Source organism: Astatotilapia calliptera, chromosome 18, assembly GCF_900246225.1.
Source record: "Astatotilapia calliptera chromosome 18, fAstCal1.2, whole genome shotgun sequence".
NCBI classification, from domain to species: Eukaryota; Metazoa; Chordata; class Actinopteri; order Cichliformes; family Cichlidae; genus Astatotilapia; species Astatotilapia calliptera.
The window spans coordinates 30,524,085-30,541,720 of NC_039319.1; the positions used below are offsets into that span (position 1 = coordinate 30,524,085).

Below are 17,636 nucleotides of genomic sequence, written 5' to 3' on the forward strand. Positions count from 1 at the left end.
AAGGTAACAATATACAGTACGATGAAATAAGAAGGATGAATAAATAAAGGATTAAAAAAAAGGGGGGGGGGGGGTGACAGACTTGATAATTTAGTACTTGTGACAGCTCATTTGTTAAACATTTCTGAATGAATTTTGTAACTGTTGGCATGATGACATTGTATATAATTTGGATTATTTCTTTATCTCGTCAAGATCCATGTCATGATTGTAAATTATTTAAGCTGTACATTACTTTGTTTGTTTTTTGTAGTCAACGTTTTGGTGCTTTTATTTTGAAAGTCAAGTTCGCTTACAAGTTGCGCTAGTTTCCTCTTTGGGTAGAACGAAGAAAAACACCTGTAAGCGCGCAGAAAGGATGGTTTTTATTGAAAAACATGTTAAGTGGACTTTGACTACACACGGTTAAAGGAAACCTCAGAAGAACGGCGGCTAATTCCCTTTTTGCAGCATGCAGCCAACGAGGTATTTATTTATTTATTTATTTATTTATCGTGTTTGTTGTACAGTGTTTTTACTGCTGTGTCTTATGCTGAGTTTTATTTTGTTAATGCTGTATAGTTTTCACGGTGGCTTTGGAGAGAAGTCTTCAAATAAACCAGTGACAGAAAACCACTTGCGTCTGCCTGTGCTTCGAGGGAATTATAGTGAAAACTCGGACTGTTCGTCGACGCAAGCGGCCACTAATTGACGATGCGGCAACTTCAAAGCATCAGCGGGCTTGTTCCTACATGTCTACAGCGCAGCGGAGCTGACAAGAACTGGCAGATAAGCTGAAAGTACTATATGCATATGGTGATATGACACATGCACAAGTATTAAAGGGCAGTGTTTTAAGGAAAGGTGTAGCTGCCGTCATAGGCAACTCTCGCATTTAAGTTCATTTTATTAGATATGTAAGGTTGAAACAATTAGTAGTTGAAATATTAAGAAATAAATCAATAGTAATTCATGTTTTGTTCATTGGATTTATATGTTTAAATGTGTTATTTTTACTAATTGTGCAATTAGATAGGAACCTTTTCTATAGTTCCGTCTGTTGTTGCTAAGAGGGTATTTTTGGCTGGCACACTCAGCAAGCTAATTGAGACGAGCCACGAGGTTTGCACGTCCACAGTAAGATAGTAAATAGTAAGATAAATAAAAGAGTGCCTTTTTTGGACCTCCCCACGATGTAAGGATTAAAGTTTTATTCCCTTTGAGTGAGGCCAATGAGGTAAATGTTTTCTTTTGTTTATTTTCATTGTATGTAAATATGCTAGTGTTGCGTGATATTCTAGTGCAATTACCGCAGTGCGAGGTGTAATGTGTATTTTATTGATTGTTTTGTTGGAATGTTTCGCCATATATAATGCTTAGGGGCTTTATTAAGAATATTCATTTAAGTTTGTATTTCTTTTTAGTTCTGACGGCATTGTATCGGCTGTGGTTGGACATCATTACAAGTTAAGGCATGTCGAAGAATCCTCCTGTCCGAAATAAATGTCAGTTAAAACACAAGGAACAAGTTGAGCTTTATTACGACTCGAGGGGAGTAACAGTCAGAACTCAGCCTGCTTCGTGCTGGAGGAGAGAGAAGGAGAAAGAGGTCTGCCGAGCGGGAGCGGAGCTGAGCCGAGCGGGAGCGGAGCTGAGCCGAGCCGAGCCGACAGCGCGCCGGGTCACGTGATTAAGCTCGCGTCTCTCTCAAGCATCAAAGACGCTCAAACACACACACAGACATCTCATAAAGCAACCAGAGTCCAGCGGTGCAGCTTGGTTAAGCTACAAAGAAGTAACACGTTTATACAAGTTAAATGTGGAGAGTAGATTTCTTTAGCTCATCTTAAAGGGACTCTGTCAAGCAATGAAAGTGGAAGTGTGGTGGTTTGGAGTAAAAGTTTAAGCTCATGTTATTGTTGTTTATGCTAAGTAACTGTAATTAAGGTACGTTTAAGTTGATTATAAGGGTTTGCTTATTTTAAGACTGCATTAGATATTTAAAGGTCACATTATAGTATTTTGTTTGACATTGAAGGTTATTTTCTGTTTTACTACAAGTGAAGAGCAATTTACTATTTTGGTTTAAGAGTTTGTGACATATGTTTAAGTTGACTCTTTAAAGTAAAGCAATTTAAGGTCCTAGGTGCTTCATAAGGTGACTATTCACGTATTTAAGTTGACCTAGGTGACTTGAGTGTAGTACAATACCTTTGACTGTCTGTGACATGGAGCAAGAAGGCTGTGACACTGAAGCTGTGGAGCAGCAAGAAGCTTTTGAAGAGCAAGAAAGTTTGCCAGAACCATGCACAAGTAAAGCTACTAAAGAAGGAAGTTTGAGGAAAAGTCAAAGAGTTAAGAAGTTCACTGAAAGGGGCCAAGCACTACATGATGAAAAGGTGAACAAGCTTCAAGCTCGCTTCAAAGTCAGTTATGAAATGTGGAAAGTTGTTGCAAAACAAGGCAAAAAGGCACTTGAAGAACCTGTTAGTGCAAAACTTAAAGAGCTTATCGGCCGAGTTGAACATACCTCGGCAGAAGTGAAACAAGTTTATGATGAACTGCGCAATCATGAAACTCCTGATGCAGACACTCGCCGCAGAGTGGACACCTGTGATGCGGTTTCTCAAAAGATGATAAAGCTAGCTCAAGAAAAATTAGCAGCAGAAGAAGACGAAGAACTTTCTGAGAGATTGGTTCACTGGAGTGATATAGGATCAGCATTCAATTCTGCCGCCTCTCAAAGATCCAAAGGTTCGAATAGCAGGCAATCAAGAAGCTCAAGTAAGTTGTCTGTAAAGAGGCAAGAAGCAGCTGCAGAGCTTGCGGCTACTGAAGCAACTCTGAAGATTATGGAGGAATTGGAAAGTGAAAGAAAGGCACTTGAAATCCTTGAAGCAGAGAATGCTGAGAAACAGAAGGCCTTAGAGCAAAAGCGAAGAGAGCTTGAAAGGCTAGAAACAGTAAAGAGAATGAATGCTGCTAAAGCACGTTTGAAAGTGTACAATGACGAAGGAAGCTCAGATGAAGAAATATCAGACCTTCTGCACGAAAGGAGCAAACGGAGAAATGTCACAGCTAAACCGATGAATCAGTTTGCACATTCGCAACTTAATGCAAATGCAGAGCCGTTTGATATGCCACAAGCCAACTTAAGGTCACAACCAAGAGAAAGCAAACAGGAAGATAGTACCACAACATTGGCCCAAGCTCTAGCTGAGTCCATTCACATAAGTCGCCTACCAGTACCAGAACCTACAGTCTTCAACGGAGATCCTCTCAAGTACAAGGATTGGAAAATGTCGTTTCAAATGCTGATAGACAGAAAGAACATCCCAGTGAATGAAAAGATTTACTATCTTCACAAGTATGTTGGAGGACCGGCGAGAAAGGCTGTTGAAAGTTATTTTCTGTTGGGAACAGAGCGTGCTTATTACTCAGCATGGAACATTTTGGAGGAAAGATATGGAAGTTCATTTGTAATCACCAAAGCTTTCAGAGATAAGTTGACATCATGGCCAAGGATTGGGAACAAGGATAGCATTGAACTTCGAGAATTTTCAGATTTTCTCAGAGGATGTGAAGCGGCCATGCTTCAGGTTAAAGGTCTTGAAGTTTTGAATGACTGCAATGAGAATCAGAGAATGCTAAGCAAGCTACCTGATTGGTTGTCAGCAAGATGGAATCGAAAGGTCATTGAAATTGAAGAACAAGATGGTTCCTTTCCAACATTTAGCCACTTTGTTGACTTCATTGCGAGAGAAGCCAAGATTGCGTGCAATCCAGTAACATCGCTTCATGCACTCAAAGCAGGTGACTCAGAGAAAATGAAATCTTTCAAGACAAGAAGTGTTGGAGCAAAGGTGCTAGTGAGTGCTGCAGAAGAGACGTCCAACACAAAAAAATGTGTGTTTTGTGAAAACTCAAATCATAGCATTCACACATGTAGGAAGTTTATGGACAAGGTCTTGAGTGAAAGAGTCAAATTTGTGCAAACTAAGGGACTGTGCTTTGGATGTCTAGGCTTTGGACACCAATCAAAGAAATGTGAAAGGAGAAAGATGTGTGACACATGTAAAGGGAAACACCCGACATGTTTGCATGAGGAACGAGACAAAACCTCAAAGAAAAGGAAAGAAAAGGAAAGTGACAAGGAACCACAAATGAAAGAGATGGAAGGCAATAAAGAGAGTAGAGAAACCAAACCCAAGGAAGCACCAAGTGAAGCAATATCAAACCGTGTGATTCAAAGTGACAGAAGTAATCTCACATCTACAATCATTCCAGTTTGGTTATCCACAACAAGCAATCCTGAACATGAGATTCTTCTCTATGCTCTTCTTGATAGCCAAAGTGACACGACATTCGTCTTGAAGGAAAAGGCAGATGCTCTGGATGCAGAGAAGGAATGTGTGCAGTTAAAGCTCTCGACAATGTCTTCTAAAGACACTTTAGTACCAAGTCAAAGGCTGTCTGGGTTACAGGTCAGAGGTTTCTCTTCTTCAAGGAGAATTCCTCTTCCTGTGACATACACAAGAGAGTTTATTCCTGCGAATTTGAGTCATATTCCCACACAAAGGACAGCAAGAGCGTGGCCACACTTAGAGCACCTGGCTGAAGAAATCGCTCCACTGATTGAATGTGACGTAGGCCTGCTCATTGGTTACAATTGTTCACAAGTGTTGGTACCCAGAGAAGTTGTGGCGGGAAAAGATAATGAACCTTTTGCCCAAAGAACAGACCTTGGCTGGACAATAGTTGGAGGAGCTAATCCATGTGTTGACTATGGGGATGCCATAGGATGTAGCCACAAGATCATTGTCAAGGAAGTGACACCCAATCAGTCAGCTGAGCAGTTGGTCAAAGAAGTGCAATACGTCTGTCGCACACAAGTCAAAGAGGTGGTCACATCTGCAGATGTAATTAAAGTGCTCGAGTCCGACTTCAATGAAAGAAAGGTGGAAGATTCACACTTCTCACAAGAAGATTTAAGGTTCATCTCCATAATGGAAGAAGGAGTGAAGATGAAAGCAGATGGACACTGTGAGTTACCTTTGCCATTTAAGGAAGACAGACCAAGTCTGGCAAACAACCGGAGCTGTGCAGAACACAGACTCAAAAATTTGAAGAGAAGATTTGAGAAGGACAAGCAATACCACAAAGACTACACAGAGTTCATGAGAGAGACTATAGAGCGTGGTGATGCAGAAAGAGTTCCCTCTGTAGACCTGGACAAAGGCCCTGCCTGGTACATTCCACACCATGGAGTGTATCATCCTCAAAAGCCTGGCAAAATAAGAGTGGTGTTTGATTGTTCAGCAAAGTACGGAGGGGTGTCCTTGAACGACTACCTGCTTACAGGGCCAGAGTTAACCAACTCTCTAGTGGGGGTCCTGTGCCGATTTCGAAAAGGTCCAGTTGCAGTGATGTGCGACATTGAGCGCATGTTTCATCAATTCAGAGTCAGAGAAGAAGATCAAAATTACTTTCGCTTCTTGTGGTGGGACAATGGAGACTTCAACTCTACTCCATCTGTCTATCGCATGCGCGTACACTTGTTTGGAGCTGCTTCTTCCCCTGCCTGTGCGAACTTTGGTCTCAAGTATATTGCTGCACAAGGTCAAGGCAAGTTCAGTGAAGCTACCATAAGATTCATTGAGCGAAATTTTTATGTGGACGATGGTCTTATCAGTTTCCACTCAGAAGAAGAGGCAATTCGTTTGGTGAAGGAAGCAAAGGAACTTTGCAGCACAGGAGGCTTGCGACTTCACAAGTTTGTTTCAAACAGTAAGCAAGTGCTTAATTCGCTACCGGAAGAAGATTGTGCAGAAACAGTAAGAAAGGACTTGTCACTGGGCGAGCAACAAATTGAAAGAGCCCTAGGTGTCAAATGGTGCATCGACTCGGATTATTTCCAGTTTCGAGTAGTTGTGAACGAGCAGCCACTTTCCAGAAGAGGAGTGTTGTCCACAGTAGCCTCTATTTACGATCCACTTGGCTTTGTGGCACCTTTTGTTCTACTTGGGAAGCAGATACTACAGCAAATGTGTCGAAAGAAAGCAGATTGGGACGAACCACTCACAAGCGATCTGAAGTCACGGTGGGAGTCCTGGTTGTTGGATCTAAAAAATCTAGCAGATGTCAAAATTGACAGATGTTACGTGCCAAAAGATTTTCAAACAGTTCAGAAGTACGAGCTTCACCATTTCTCAGACGCAAGTGTTTCAGGGTATGGTGTTTGTACGTACCTGAGAGCTGTCAGTGAAGCAGGACAAGTCCACTGCGCTCTTGTCTTTGCCAAGTCCAGAGTAGCACCCACGAAGGTTACTACGGTGCCACGATTGGAGCTGTCTGCAGCAGTTGTAGCAGTGCGGATTAGTGACATGCTCAAAGCAGAGTTGGAGCTAGAAGATGCTCAAGAATTCTTCTGGACAGATTCTCAAGTTGTCTTGGGATATATCAACAACGATGCGAGACGTTTCCATGTTTTCGTTGCAAATCGCATTCAGCGTATTAAGGAAAGCACTCAACCGATGCAATGGAAGTTTGTGGTATCAGATCTCAATCCAGCAGATCATGCCTCGCGTGGACTGAAGGCCAAAGACCTCATTACCTCCAACTGGTTTAGTGGTCCAAGTTTTCTTTGGCAAGAGAAACTTCCCCACGGAGAAGTCACGGTGGGGAAACTTGATGCAGAGGATCCAGAAGTACGCAAAGTTGTTGTACTCCATACAACTACAGAAACAAATTCTTTGGCAGAACGTTTTCTGAAATTCTCCAGTTGGTCAAGGTTGGTCAAAGCTATGGCAAGACTTCTCAGATTTGTGAAAGAGATTAAGGGCTTGGAAAGGAGAAGCAATAAAGCCACTAACCTTGAAGAAAGGACAGAAGCCGAGCTTAAAGTCATATCCATTGTACAAAGATCAATCTTCTGCAAGGAAATCAAGGCACTTCAAACGCGAAAGGATCTACCCAAGGACAGAACAAATAGACTCTATCGACTCGATCCCTTCCTGGATGAGAAGGGTGTTCTTAGAGTGGGAGGTAGATTAGAGCGTTCTACATTGCAGCCACACGTCAAGCACCCGGTCATCTTACCAAAGACTTGCCATATCGCAAAGTTACTGATTGATCACTATCATCAGCGGGTGAAACATCAAGGACGGGGCATGACGATAAATGAGCTGAGATCGAACGGAATATGGATACTAGGATGCAGTCAAGCAGTATCATCCTTTATCTACAACTGTATTAAGTGCAGGAAATTCAGACGTCGAGAAGAAGATCAAAAGATGGCAAATCTACCAAGTGAGAGAATGGAGACCACCCCTCCCTTCACGTATTGTGGGATGGATTGTTTCGGCCCATTCTACATTAAAGAAGGAAGAAAAGAACTGAAGCGTTACGGGCTTCTGTTTACCTGTCTATGCTCTCGTGCGGTGCACATAGAGCTACTTGATGATATGTCAACCGACGCTTTTCTAAACTCACTGCGTTCTTTCATCGCTTTGCGTGGGAATGTACGTCAGTTGCAATCAGATCAAGGCACCAATTTTGTTGGAGCCAGACGTGAGTTTCTGGAAGCAGTAAAGGAAATGGATCAGGAAAGTTTGAAACAGCTAGGCTGTGAGTTTGTGATGAATCCTCCCTCTGCCAGTCATATGGGTGGAGCCTGGGAAAGGCAAATTCGTACGATCCGAAGTGTATTGACAACCATTCTGGATCAGTCATCCAGATCATTAGACAGTTCATCTCTAAGAACCTATCTTTATGAAGTGATGGCGATAGTTAACAGCAGACCTATCACCCCACATTTACTCAACGATCCTACTGGACCTCAGCCACTTACACCTAATCTTCTGTTGACCATGAAGTCGTCAGTAATACTGCCACCACCAGGAGACTTTGTAAAGGAAGATTTGTATCTTCGCAAAAGATGGCGTAGAGTCCAGTACTTGGCCAATGACTTTTGGCACAGATGGAAGAAAGAGTACTTGTTGAGCCTACAACAAAGACAAAAGTGGCACAAAACAAACAGAAATGCAAAGATCAATGACATAGTGATCGTACAAGATGACCAAGCATCAAGAAACGACTGGAAGTTGGCCAAAGTTGTTGCCATACACCCGAGTGAAGATGGATGTATACGCAAAGTACAACTGTTAATGAGTGACTCATTGTTAGATGACCATGGAAAGAGACTGAGTAAACCAGTTCTACTTGACAGACCTATACACAAGACTGTGACACTATTAGAAGCAGATTAGTTTACATTTCATAAGTTCATAGGTGGAAATCACAAGTGATTTGGTGGGAGTGTAGCTGCCGTCATAGGCAACTCTCGCATTTAAGTTCATTTTATTAGATATGTAAGGTTGAAACAATTAGTAGTTGAAATATTAAGAAATAAATCAATAGTAATTCATGTTTTGTTCATTGGATTTATATGTTTAAATGTGTTATTTTTACTAATTGTGCAATTAGATAGGAACCTTTTCTATAGTTCCGTCTGTTGTTGCTAAGAGGGTATTTTTGGCTGGCACACTCAGCAAGCTAATTGAGACGAGCCACGAGGTTTGCACGTCCACAGTAAGATAGTAAATAGTAAGATAAATAAAAGAGTGCCTTTTTTGGACCTCCCCACGATGTAAGGATTAAAGTTTTATTCCCTTTGAGTGAGGCCAATGAGGTAAATGTTTTCTTTTGTTTATTTTCATTGTATGTAAATATGCTAGTGTTGCGTGATATTCTAGTGCAATTACCGCAGTGCGAGGTGTAATGTGTATTTTATTGATTGTTTTGTTGGAATGTTTCGCCATATATAATGCTTAGGGGCTTTATTAAGAATATTCATTTAAGTTTGTATTTCTTTTTAGTTCTGACGGCATTGTATCGGCTGTGGTTGGACATCATTACAAGTTAAGGCATGTCGAAGAATCCTCCTGTCCGAAATAAATGTCAGTTAAAACACAAGGAACAAGTTGAGCTTTATTACGACTCGAGGGGAGTAACAAAAGGTGTTTAAGTTAAGTGGCCTAAGAAGGGACCTTTGCAAACATTGCTGAAGAATACTGTGATTGATAACTACTGTGGTGTATAGTACATCTTGTTTTGGTGTAAGCTAAAACTTTTGAAGATTTTAAGATAAAAGTGCATTTGGGAAGCAATAAGTGAAGGTTTTGGATGTAAATTCTTGAACTGTTTTGAAGTTTATTATCAGGTGTATTTTTGTAAGATAACACTTCCATTTGAACTGTGTTATTTTTGTGCCATTTACATATGAGTAAGTGTTAAACATTGAGGCTTGGTTAACCATCTACATTTCTTATTTCTAAGTGGGTTGATTAAGAAGTGCTGTAAAATGTCAGAACCAAGCGAGCCTACAGTTCAGTTTAGTGACAGTGCAGACTTTCAAGATCAGTCTGAAGAAGGTCAAGTGCATGGTGCTGAAGCTCAGCAAGAGGAAGCGCAGCAGCCAAGACGAAGTGAAAGAATCAGAACTCTAACAGAGAAAGGCAAAGAAATGCTAGATGAGAAAATTAAAGCACTCCAGCAAAGGTTTAACTATATATATGACAAATGGAAAACACAAGTTAAATCTGCAAGACAATCCTTATCACAGACAGCAGAGACCTTATCTGAGGACTTGCTTAATGACATTATAAGTGATGTCACAGGTCTTTCTGCAGATGTCCAGCGTGTCTATGAAGAGCTACGAAAGATCTCTGCTCCAGACCAGGTCACGCATCGTAGAGTGGATCGGTGTGTAGAGATTTCTACATTTGTTGCATCCAGAGCCTCAAGTAGGTTGCATGGAAGGTCTCCAGAAAAGGAGGAGCAAGACTGGCCAGAAGCAGGCTCTCTCTTTAATTCAAGCACCTGCAATTCAGGTTCTGTTGCTTCCATTTTGAAAGGCACCTCAGTACTTTCAAGCAGGTCTTCTGCAAGGCGACAAGATGCTGCTGCTGATGTTGCTGCAAGTCAGGCTGTTCTTAAAGTGTTACAAGAACAAGAAAAAGAACAGTTAGAGATCGAGCGTCTAGAAGCCGAAGCTAAGAAAAAGATAGCTGAGCAGGAGGCAGCAGCAGTAAAACGTCGGTTAGAAAGAGAGGCAGAAGAGGTAAAACGAAGAATGCAGAGAGAGGAAGAAGAAGCTAAAATTAAGGCTCAACTAGAGGAAGAGCACATAGCTCTACAAAGGACTCTGGAGGAAAAGCGGAGAAAATTACAGCATCTGGAGGCAATGAAGGATCTCAGTGCAGCAAGGGCGAGAATGCTGGTGTACAATCAAGAGAATGACAAAGAGGAAGAGCAAAAGGACATACTGCAACCTGAGGTTGTAGTGGATAATAAACTTTGTGCTTCCACAGGCTCTTTGCCCCAGTGTATGCCTCCTGCACCACAAGTTGTGACCACTTCTTCAAATGACAGTACTGCAGAACTTGTCAAAGTGCTGGCAGGAGCTTTAAGTGCCAACCGAATTCCAATTCCTGAACCTACAGTATTCAGTGGGGATCCATTGAAATACAGTGATTGGAAAATCTCCTTTGAAACGCTGATTGACCAGAAGAGCATTCAAGATAAGGAGAAAATCTACTACCTTCGCCGGTATGTAAGTGGACAAGCTAAGAAAGCAATCGATGGCTATTTCCTTCTTGGAACTGAATCAGCCTATGCTGCCGCAGTTGAGATTTTGGAGGAAAGATACGGAAACCCATTCACGATTGCAAAGGCATATAGAGATAAGCTTCAGACATGGCCCAAGATAGGCTCCAAGGACAGCTTTGAACTCAGAGAGTTTTCTGACTTTCTCCGTAGTTGTGAAGCCGCCATGGTCCATATTAAGGCACTGGAAATCTTGAATGACTGTAATGAAAACAGAAAAATTTTGTCAAAATTACCAGATTGGCTAACAGCAAGATGGAATAGACAAGTTATTGAAATAGAAGAAGCGACTAATCAATTTCCCTCCTTCAGCCAATTTGTGAAGTTCTTGACAAGAGAGGTGAAAATTGCTTGCAACCCTCTCACATCGCTGCAGGCACTGAAACAAGATGAAACTGAAAAAACCAAATCCTCAAGACATTTCAACTTTGCAGCAAAGACACTCATCACAAGTTCCAGTGAAAAATATGCTGATACATGTCTTTTCTGCAAAAGGACTGGGCATACATTGCACCAATGCAGGAAGTTCGGGGAGAAAGCAGTTAGTGATAGAATTAAATTCATTCAAATGGAAAAGTTGTGCTTTGGTTGTCTGAAGTACGGTCATCACTCAAAGAGTTGCATCAGTAGGAGTGTTTGTGACAAGTGCCAGAAGCGTCATCCTACTTGTTTGCACGAAGAACGAACCAAAGAGAAGCAAAAACCACCACAGGCCAAGCAAAATCGGAATCATGAAACTTCGAGTGAGGTTCATGAAGAAGTACAACTAGCACAGGATTACGAAATGACCAGAACTGCTACTTCAAATACAGTAATGCTTCATGGAGCTAAAATGCAAACAGCGGCAATAGTTCCAGTGTGGCTTTCCTGCACAACACAACCAGCACAAGAAGTCCTTGTGTATGCTTTATTGGACTCGCAGAGTGACACAACATTTGTGTTGAGTGAAGCAGCAGAAACCTTACAGACAAATGGAGAGCAAGTCAAGCTTAAGCTTTCTACCATGACGTCAAGAACTACAGTGGTGAGTTCTCTAAGAGTAAGTAACCTACAAGTCCGTGGCTTTTACTCCAACAAGAGAATCTCCTTACCACCAGTGTACACGCGTGATTTCATCCCAGCTAACAGAACTCACATCCCAACCAATGAAACTGCAGAAGCGTGGCCCCATCTAGTACACTTACAGTCAGAAATTGCACCTCTGCAGGACTGTGACGTGGGTCTGCTTATCGGATATGACTGTTCACAAGCCCTGCTTCCGAGAGAAGTTGTGTCTGGCAAAGAGAACGAGCCTTATGCACAACGTACAGACCTTGGATGGAGTATTGTTGGTAATGGAAACCCCTGTGTTGATTATGGGGACGCAATCGGAATCAGTCATCGCATAGTAGTGAGACAAGTAATACCAGATGTTGAGTCTTCTGTCAACCTCAAAAGGGTAGTGCATTATGTGAGCCAAACCAAAGTGAAGGAAGTAACTCCTTCAGACATCATAAGGGTCTTGGAATCAGACTTCTCAGAAAGAACTGGAGATGATATTGTGTCTCAAGATGATCTCAAGTTCCTGACAAAGTTGAGAAAAAACATTGTGCAAAATGATACAGGTCACTTTGAAATGCCACTGCCATTCAAAGAAGACAGGCCTAAATTACCCAACAACAAGATATGTGCCATACATCGCTTGAAGTGCCTGGAAAGGAGACTAAAGAAAGACCAACAGTACTACAGAGACTACGTAAGCTTCATGAATGACATCATTTCATGTGGTGATGCAGAGAAGGTCTCTGATGAAGAAAATGATGAGAAATTGGCTTGGTATATTCCACATCATGGGGTTTATCATCCACAGAAACCAGGGAAAATACGTGTGGTATTTGACTGCTCTGCCAAATTCCAAGAAACATCTCTCAACGACCATCTACTCACTGGTCCAGATTTAACGAACACATTGGTGGGTGTCCTTTGTCGCTTTCGAAAAGGTTCTGTTGCAATCATGTGTGACATTGAGAGAATGTTCCACCAGTTTCATGTCAAAAGGGAAGATCAAGATTATTTGAGATTCCTATGGTGGGAGAATGGCAACTTGGAAACCTCACCATCAGTTTACAGAATGAAGGTTCATTTGTTTGGAGCGGCCTCATCGCCTGGCTGTGCCAATTTTGGCCTAAAACATCTGGCAACTCAAGGGCAAGGTCAGTTCAACGAAGAAACAATACATTTCATCCAAAGGAATTTCTACGTAGATGATGGATTGGCAAGTGTTCCGACTGAGAAGGAAGCCATCCAGCTTGTCAAGGAATCACGAGAGCTTTGTAGTATCGGACGATTGAGACTGCATAAGTTTGTTTCCAACAGCGAGAATGTCATGGCAACCATTCCACAAGAAGAGCGTGCCACAATCAAGGATTTGAACATGGCTTTGGACTTACCACATATGGAAAGAGCTCTTGGAGTAGAGTGGTGCGTCACGTCTGACTCATTCAAGTTCAGAGTTCAAGTGAAATCCAATCCACTAACAAGAAGAGGTGTGCTCTCTACTGTGGCCTCTATATATGACCCCTTGGGATTCATCGCACCCTTCGTCCTTGTAGGGAAACAAATGCTCCAGCAAATGTGTAAAGAAAGGATTGGCTGGGATGAGGAGCTTCCAGAAATCCTAAAACCTCAGTGGGAGTCCTGGATTAGAGACCTTCCCAACCGGACTAACATGCAAGTCAAAAGATCCTTCTTACCTTCTGATTTTGGTAATGTCAAAAGGTATGAACTTCACCATTTTTCAGATGCCAGTTTCTCAGGATATGGTGTATGTACTTACCTGCGAGCCATCAGTGAATCTGATGAAGTACATTGCTCTTTGGTAATGGGAAAATCCAGAGTTTCCCCAATCAGTGTTACTACGATACCAAGACTGGAACTCACTGCAGCAGTTGTTGCAGCCCGAACCAGCGACATGCTTCGCAGTGAACTGGAAATCCAGGATCTTCAGGAATTCTTCTGGACAGATTCCACTGTTGTTCTTGGCTACATAAACAACGACGCCAGAAGGTTTCAGGTATATGTAGCAAATCGCATACAGAGGATCAAGTCAAGTACAAACCCTGAACAATGGGGTTATGTCGCTTCAGAAGATAATCCAGCTGATCATTCTTCTCGAGGTTTGACTGCAGAGCGGCTTAGGACCTCAAATTGGTTTACCGGCCCAACATTTCTTTGGCAAAAAGAACTTCCTGGCAGACAATGCAAGGTGGGTGAAATCAAGGAGGATGATCCTGAACTCCGCAAGCTGATTGTGTGTAACACAAAGTCAAAGGAAGACAAATCATTGTTGGATAACTTCAAGAAATTCTCTGACTGGTCAAGGTTATCGAGAGCAGTTGCCAGACTGAAAAGATACATCAGAATGCACAAAGGTATTCAGCAAAGAACAAGTGATAGCACAAGTCTAGAGGAGAGAAAAGAAGCAGAACTTGTGATTGTCAAGTTGGTTCAGGAAGAAGCATTCTCAGATGAGATAAAGAGCTTGGAGCTAAAGACAATAGTTGAAAACAGTCCACTGTGCAAGTTAAATCCTTTCTTGGATGAAGAAGGGATCTTAAGAGTGGGAGGACGTTTAAGTCAAGCCACGTTGCACCCTCATGTGAAGCACCCAGCAATTCTGCCAAAAACTAGCCACGTAGCAGTTTTACTAATCAAGCATTTTCACGAAAGAATCCATCATCAAGGACGTGGAATGACAATGAACGAACTGAGAGCAAATGGTTGGTGGATCCTGGGATGTAGCGGTGCAGTTTCATCACATATTTTTAAATGTGTGACCTGCAGGAAGTACAGAAGATCCACTGAAGAGCAAAAAATGGGTGACTTGCCACAAGATAGGACAGAAACAACACCGCCTTTTACCTACGTTGGCATGGACTGCTTTGGTCCAATCTATGTTAAGGAAGGAAGAAAGACTCTCAAAAGATATGGTCTTTTGTTTACCTGTCTATGTTCAAGAGCCATACATATAGAAGTGGTTGATGACATGACAACTGATGCATTTCTCAATGCTTTAAGGGCATTCATAGCCATAAGAGGAAATGTTCGACAGCTAAGATCCGACCAAGGAACAAATTTTGTTGGTGCTAGGAGAGAGTTCATGGAGTTAATGAAGGGAATGGATCAAGAAAAGGCTAAGATTCTAGGATGTGAATTTCTCATGAACCCTCCAACAGCAAGCCATAGGGGAGGTGTCTGGGAGCGTCAAATAAGGACTATAAGAAGTGTTCTTACCGCTATTCTCGATCAGTCATCTCAAAGGCTTGACTGCACCTCCTTGAGAACCTTTCTGTATGAGGTCATGGCTATCATCAACAGCAGACCACTCACGACTGAACATTTGAATGATCCATCAGGCCTTGAACCATTGACTCCAAACCACATCTTAACAATGAAGTCCAAGATCATTCTGCCCCCGCCTGGAGAGTTTGTCAAAGAAGATGTTTATCTTAGGAAAAGATGGCGTCGAGTGCAGTGTTTGGCTAATATGTTTTGGACTCGATGGAAGAAAGAATATCTTCTAAATTTACAAGAGCGACAAAAGTGGCGGAAGAACAGAAGGAACATCAAGGTTGACGACATTGTCCTTCTACAAGATGATCTGGCACCACGCAATGAGTGGAAGATGGCTAGAGTCACAGAAGTTTATCCAGGATCAGATAATCGAGTGAGGAGAATAAAGTTGCACGTCAGTGATACACATGACAAAGGAGGGAGCCACACAGCTAAAACTGTTGTTCTTGAGAGACCTGTTCAAAGAGTGGTTACTCTCTTAGAAGCAGACTAAATGGTTATTTGCCGGAAGTTACCTGACAAAGGGTTGATAACGAGAAGTCTTTGGTGATAAGTAGAAATGCTTGTTTGGAGAGACTATTTCATTAGGGAAATCCCACGTAAAGATTTGTGTGATTTGGTGGGAGTGTAACTGTTGGCATGATGACATTGTATATAATTTGGATTATTTCTTTATCTCGTCAAGATCCATGTCATGATTGTAAATTATTTAAGCTGTACAGTACTTTGTTTGTTTTTTGTAGTCAACGTTTTGGTGCTTTTATTTTGAAAGTCAAGTTCGCTTACAAGTTGCGCTAGTTTCCTCTTTGGGTAGAACGAAGAAAAACACCTGTAAGCGCGCAGAAAGGATGGTTTTTATTGAAAGACATGTTAAGTGGACTTTGACTACACACGGTTAAAGGAAACCTCAGAAGAACGGCGGCTAATTCCCTTTTTGCAGCATGCAGCCAACGAGGTATTTATTTATTTATCGTGTTTGTTGTACAGTGTTTTTACTGCTGTGTCTTATGCTGAGTTTTATTTTGTTAATGCTGTATAGTTTTCACGGTGGCTTTGGAGAGAAGTCTTCAAATAAACCAGTGACAGAAAACCACTTGCGTCTGCCTGTGCTTCGAGGGAATTATAAATTTCAATCAATGATAAACCTTTTTTATTGGAAGTTAATTTAAGAGAGTTTAAGTAATATTCAATTTCAATCAAAAAACAATTAAATGATGGGGTTGAGTTTTGAAATTTACATTTATGTATGTGGAATTTCCCTAATAAGATATAAAGATTGACAATGGCACATTTTTTTCTTTAGTTTCAAAATAAGTGATAATGTTCTTCCCTTCAATTTTGATTTCGTATGTTGTCTTGCACAGTATATAATTTTCAAGCTCTCTCCAAAATGTAGCACTATATGAACAGCCATAAAACAAATGAGTAACACTTTCAAGTTCAGTTTTACAAAAGGTACATTTTCTATCAATGTCACAGAATCTTGAAATGTACATGTTGGATGGATATATGTTACGTAATATCTTCAAATGTAATTCTCTAACTTTGTTTGTAATACAAAATCTAAAAGGAACAAGCCACGCTTTATCCCAGGTGATATTATCAAAAATAGCATTCCAAAAAAACTTCCCTCTTGGAGTTATTTTCTTCGCATTATACAAACATTCTCTAATATGTTTATTGGTGCATTTCTTGCTTAAGAAATCAATACCATTTATATAAAGAGTGTTAACGGATGCATGCGGTGTGTTCTGTTTTTGTAGCCTTTCATTAAATCAATCAGTCCGCTGGGAACGGACTTTACTCCAGAGCTAAAATCTTTAAATTTGATAGGGAATGCTTTTTCTGTAATAAAGTCATTGTAACTAAGTAGCTGGCCTTCAGAGTCAAATAAGTCTTTTAAATAGATTATATTTTTATTAATCCAATTCTGCAAATAGTGATTTGTTCCTCTTAGTAATACATTCGTTATTCCAGATAATAGATCTATGTGGAGAAAAGTTATGTGAATAACATCATTTCCAAGCCAACAATGCCTGTTGATAAAATGCAGACATTTTAACTGGTAACTTTGATATACTGTAACTACAAGACAACAGGAAGTGTAAACCTCCAACATTTCTAAAAATGTTATGTGGAATGAAATGCCATAATGATCCAGGAGATTTTAAGCATTCTTTTAGCCATTTCACCTTAAATGTATAGTTCAGGTCCATGAAGTCCAGAAGGCCAAAACCACCTTTGTCTTTAGGTCCACAAAGCAATGATTTTTTTAGATGATGGTGCTTATTCTTCCATACAAAGTTAACAAATAAGTTATTAACATTTTTACATGTGGAATCAAACACATTAAGGGAAAGGGCTGGATACACAAATCTGGAAACACCTTCAGCTTTAGTCAAAAGGATTCTACCAAAAATTGATAGGTCTCTTTGGAGCCATCAGTTCAGTATAGTTTTAGTTTTTCCATCCTGGGAGAAAAGTTGAGTTGTTGACGCTCTGTGTCATTCTTACAGACATGAATACCAAGGTATCTAACACAGTCTTTGACAGGAATATTGTGTAAGGATTTGACATTTGATTGGTACAAACATAAAATTTCACATTTAGATTTATTTAGTTTTAATCCAGAGGCAATTGAGAAATCATTTATTAATGAA

At 41.0% G+C, this 17,636-nt stretch overlaps 1 protein-coding gene across 2 annotated transcripts; it reads left to right on the plus strand.

Moving 5' to 3' along the window:
• The first annotated feature begins 715 nt into the window (after positions 1-715).
• Positions 716-16,066, plus strand: LOC113010982 (uncharacterized). 2 transcript variants are annotated; one of them, XM_026150324.1, is made up of 2 exons: positions 716-779; positions 1,404-16,066. In XM_026150324.1, the coding sequence occupies exon 2, from the start codon at positions 2,208-2,210 to the stop codon at positions 8,244-8,246; it is 6,039 nt and encodes a 2,012-aa protein (XP_026006109.1). In that variant the 5' UTR covers positions 716-779; positions 1,404-2,207; the 3' UTR covers positions 8,247-16,066. The 2 variants fall into 2 exon arrangements, with proteins under 2 accessions (XP_026006109.1, XP_026006108.1); XM_026150323.1 differs by lacking the exon at positions 716-779 and adding an exon at positions 841-1,216.
• The last annotated feature ends 1,570 nt before the right edge of the window (positions 16,067-17,636 follow it).

Excerpts from the sequence above, each read along its gene's own strand:
- LOC113010982 (XM_026150324.1), top strand. The coding sequence starts at position 2,208 with ATGGAGCAAGAAGGCTGTGACACTGAAGCTGTGGAGCAGCAAGAAGCT.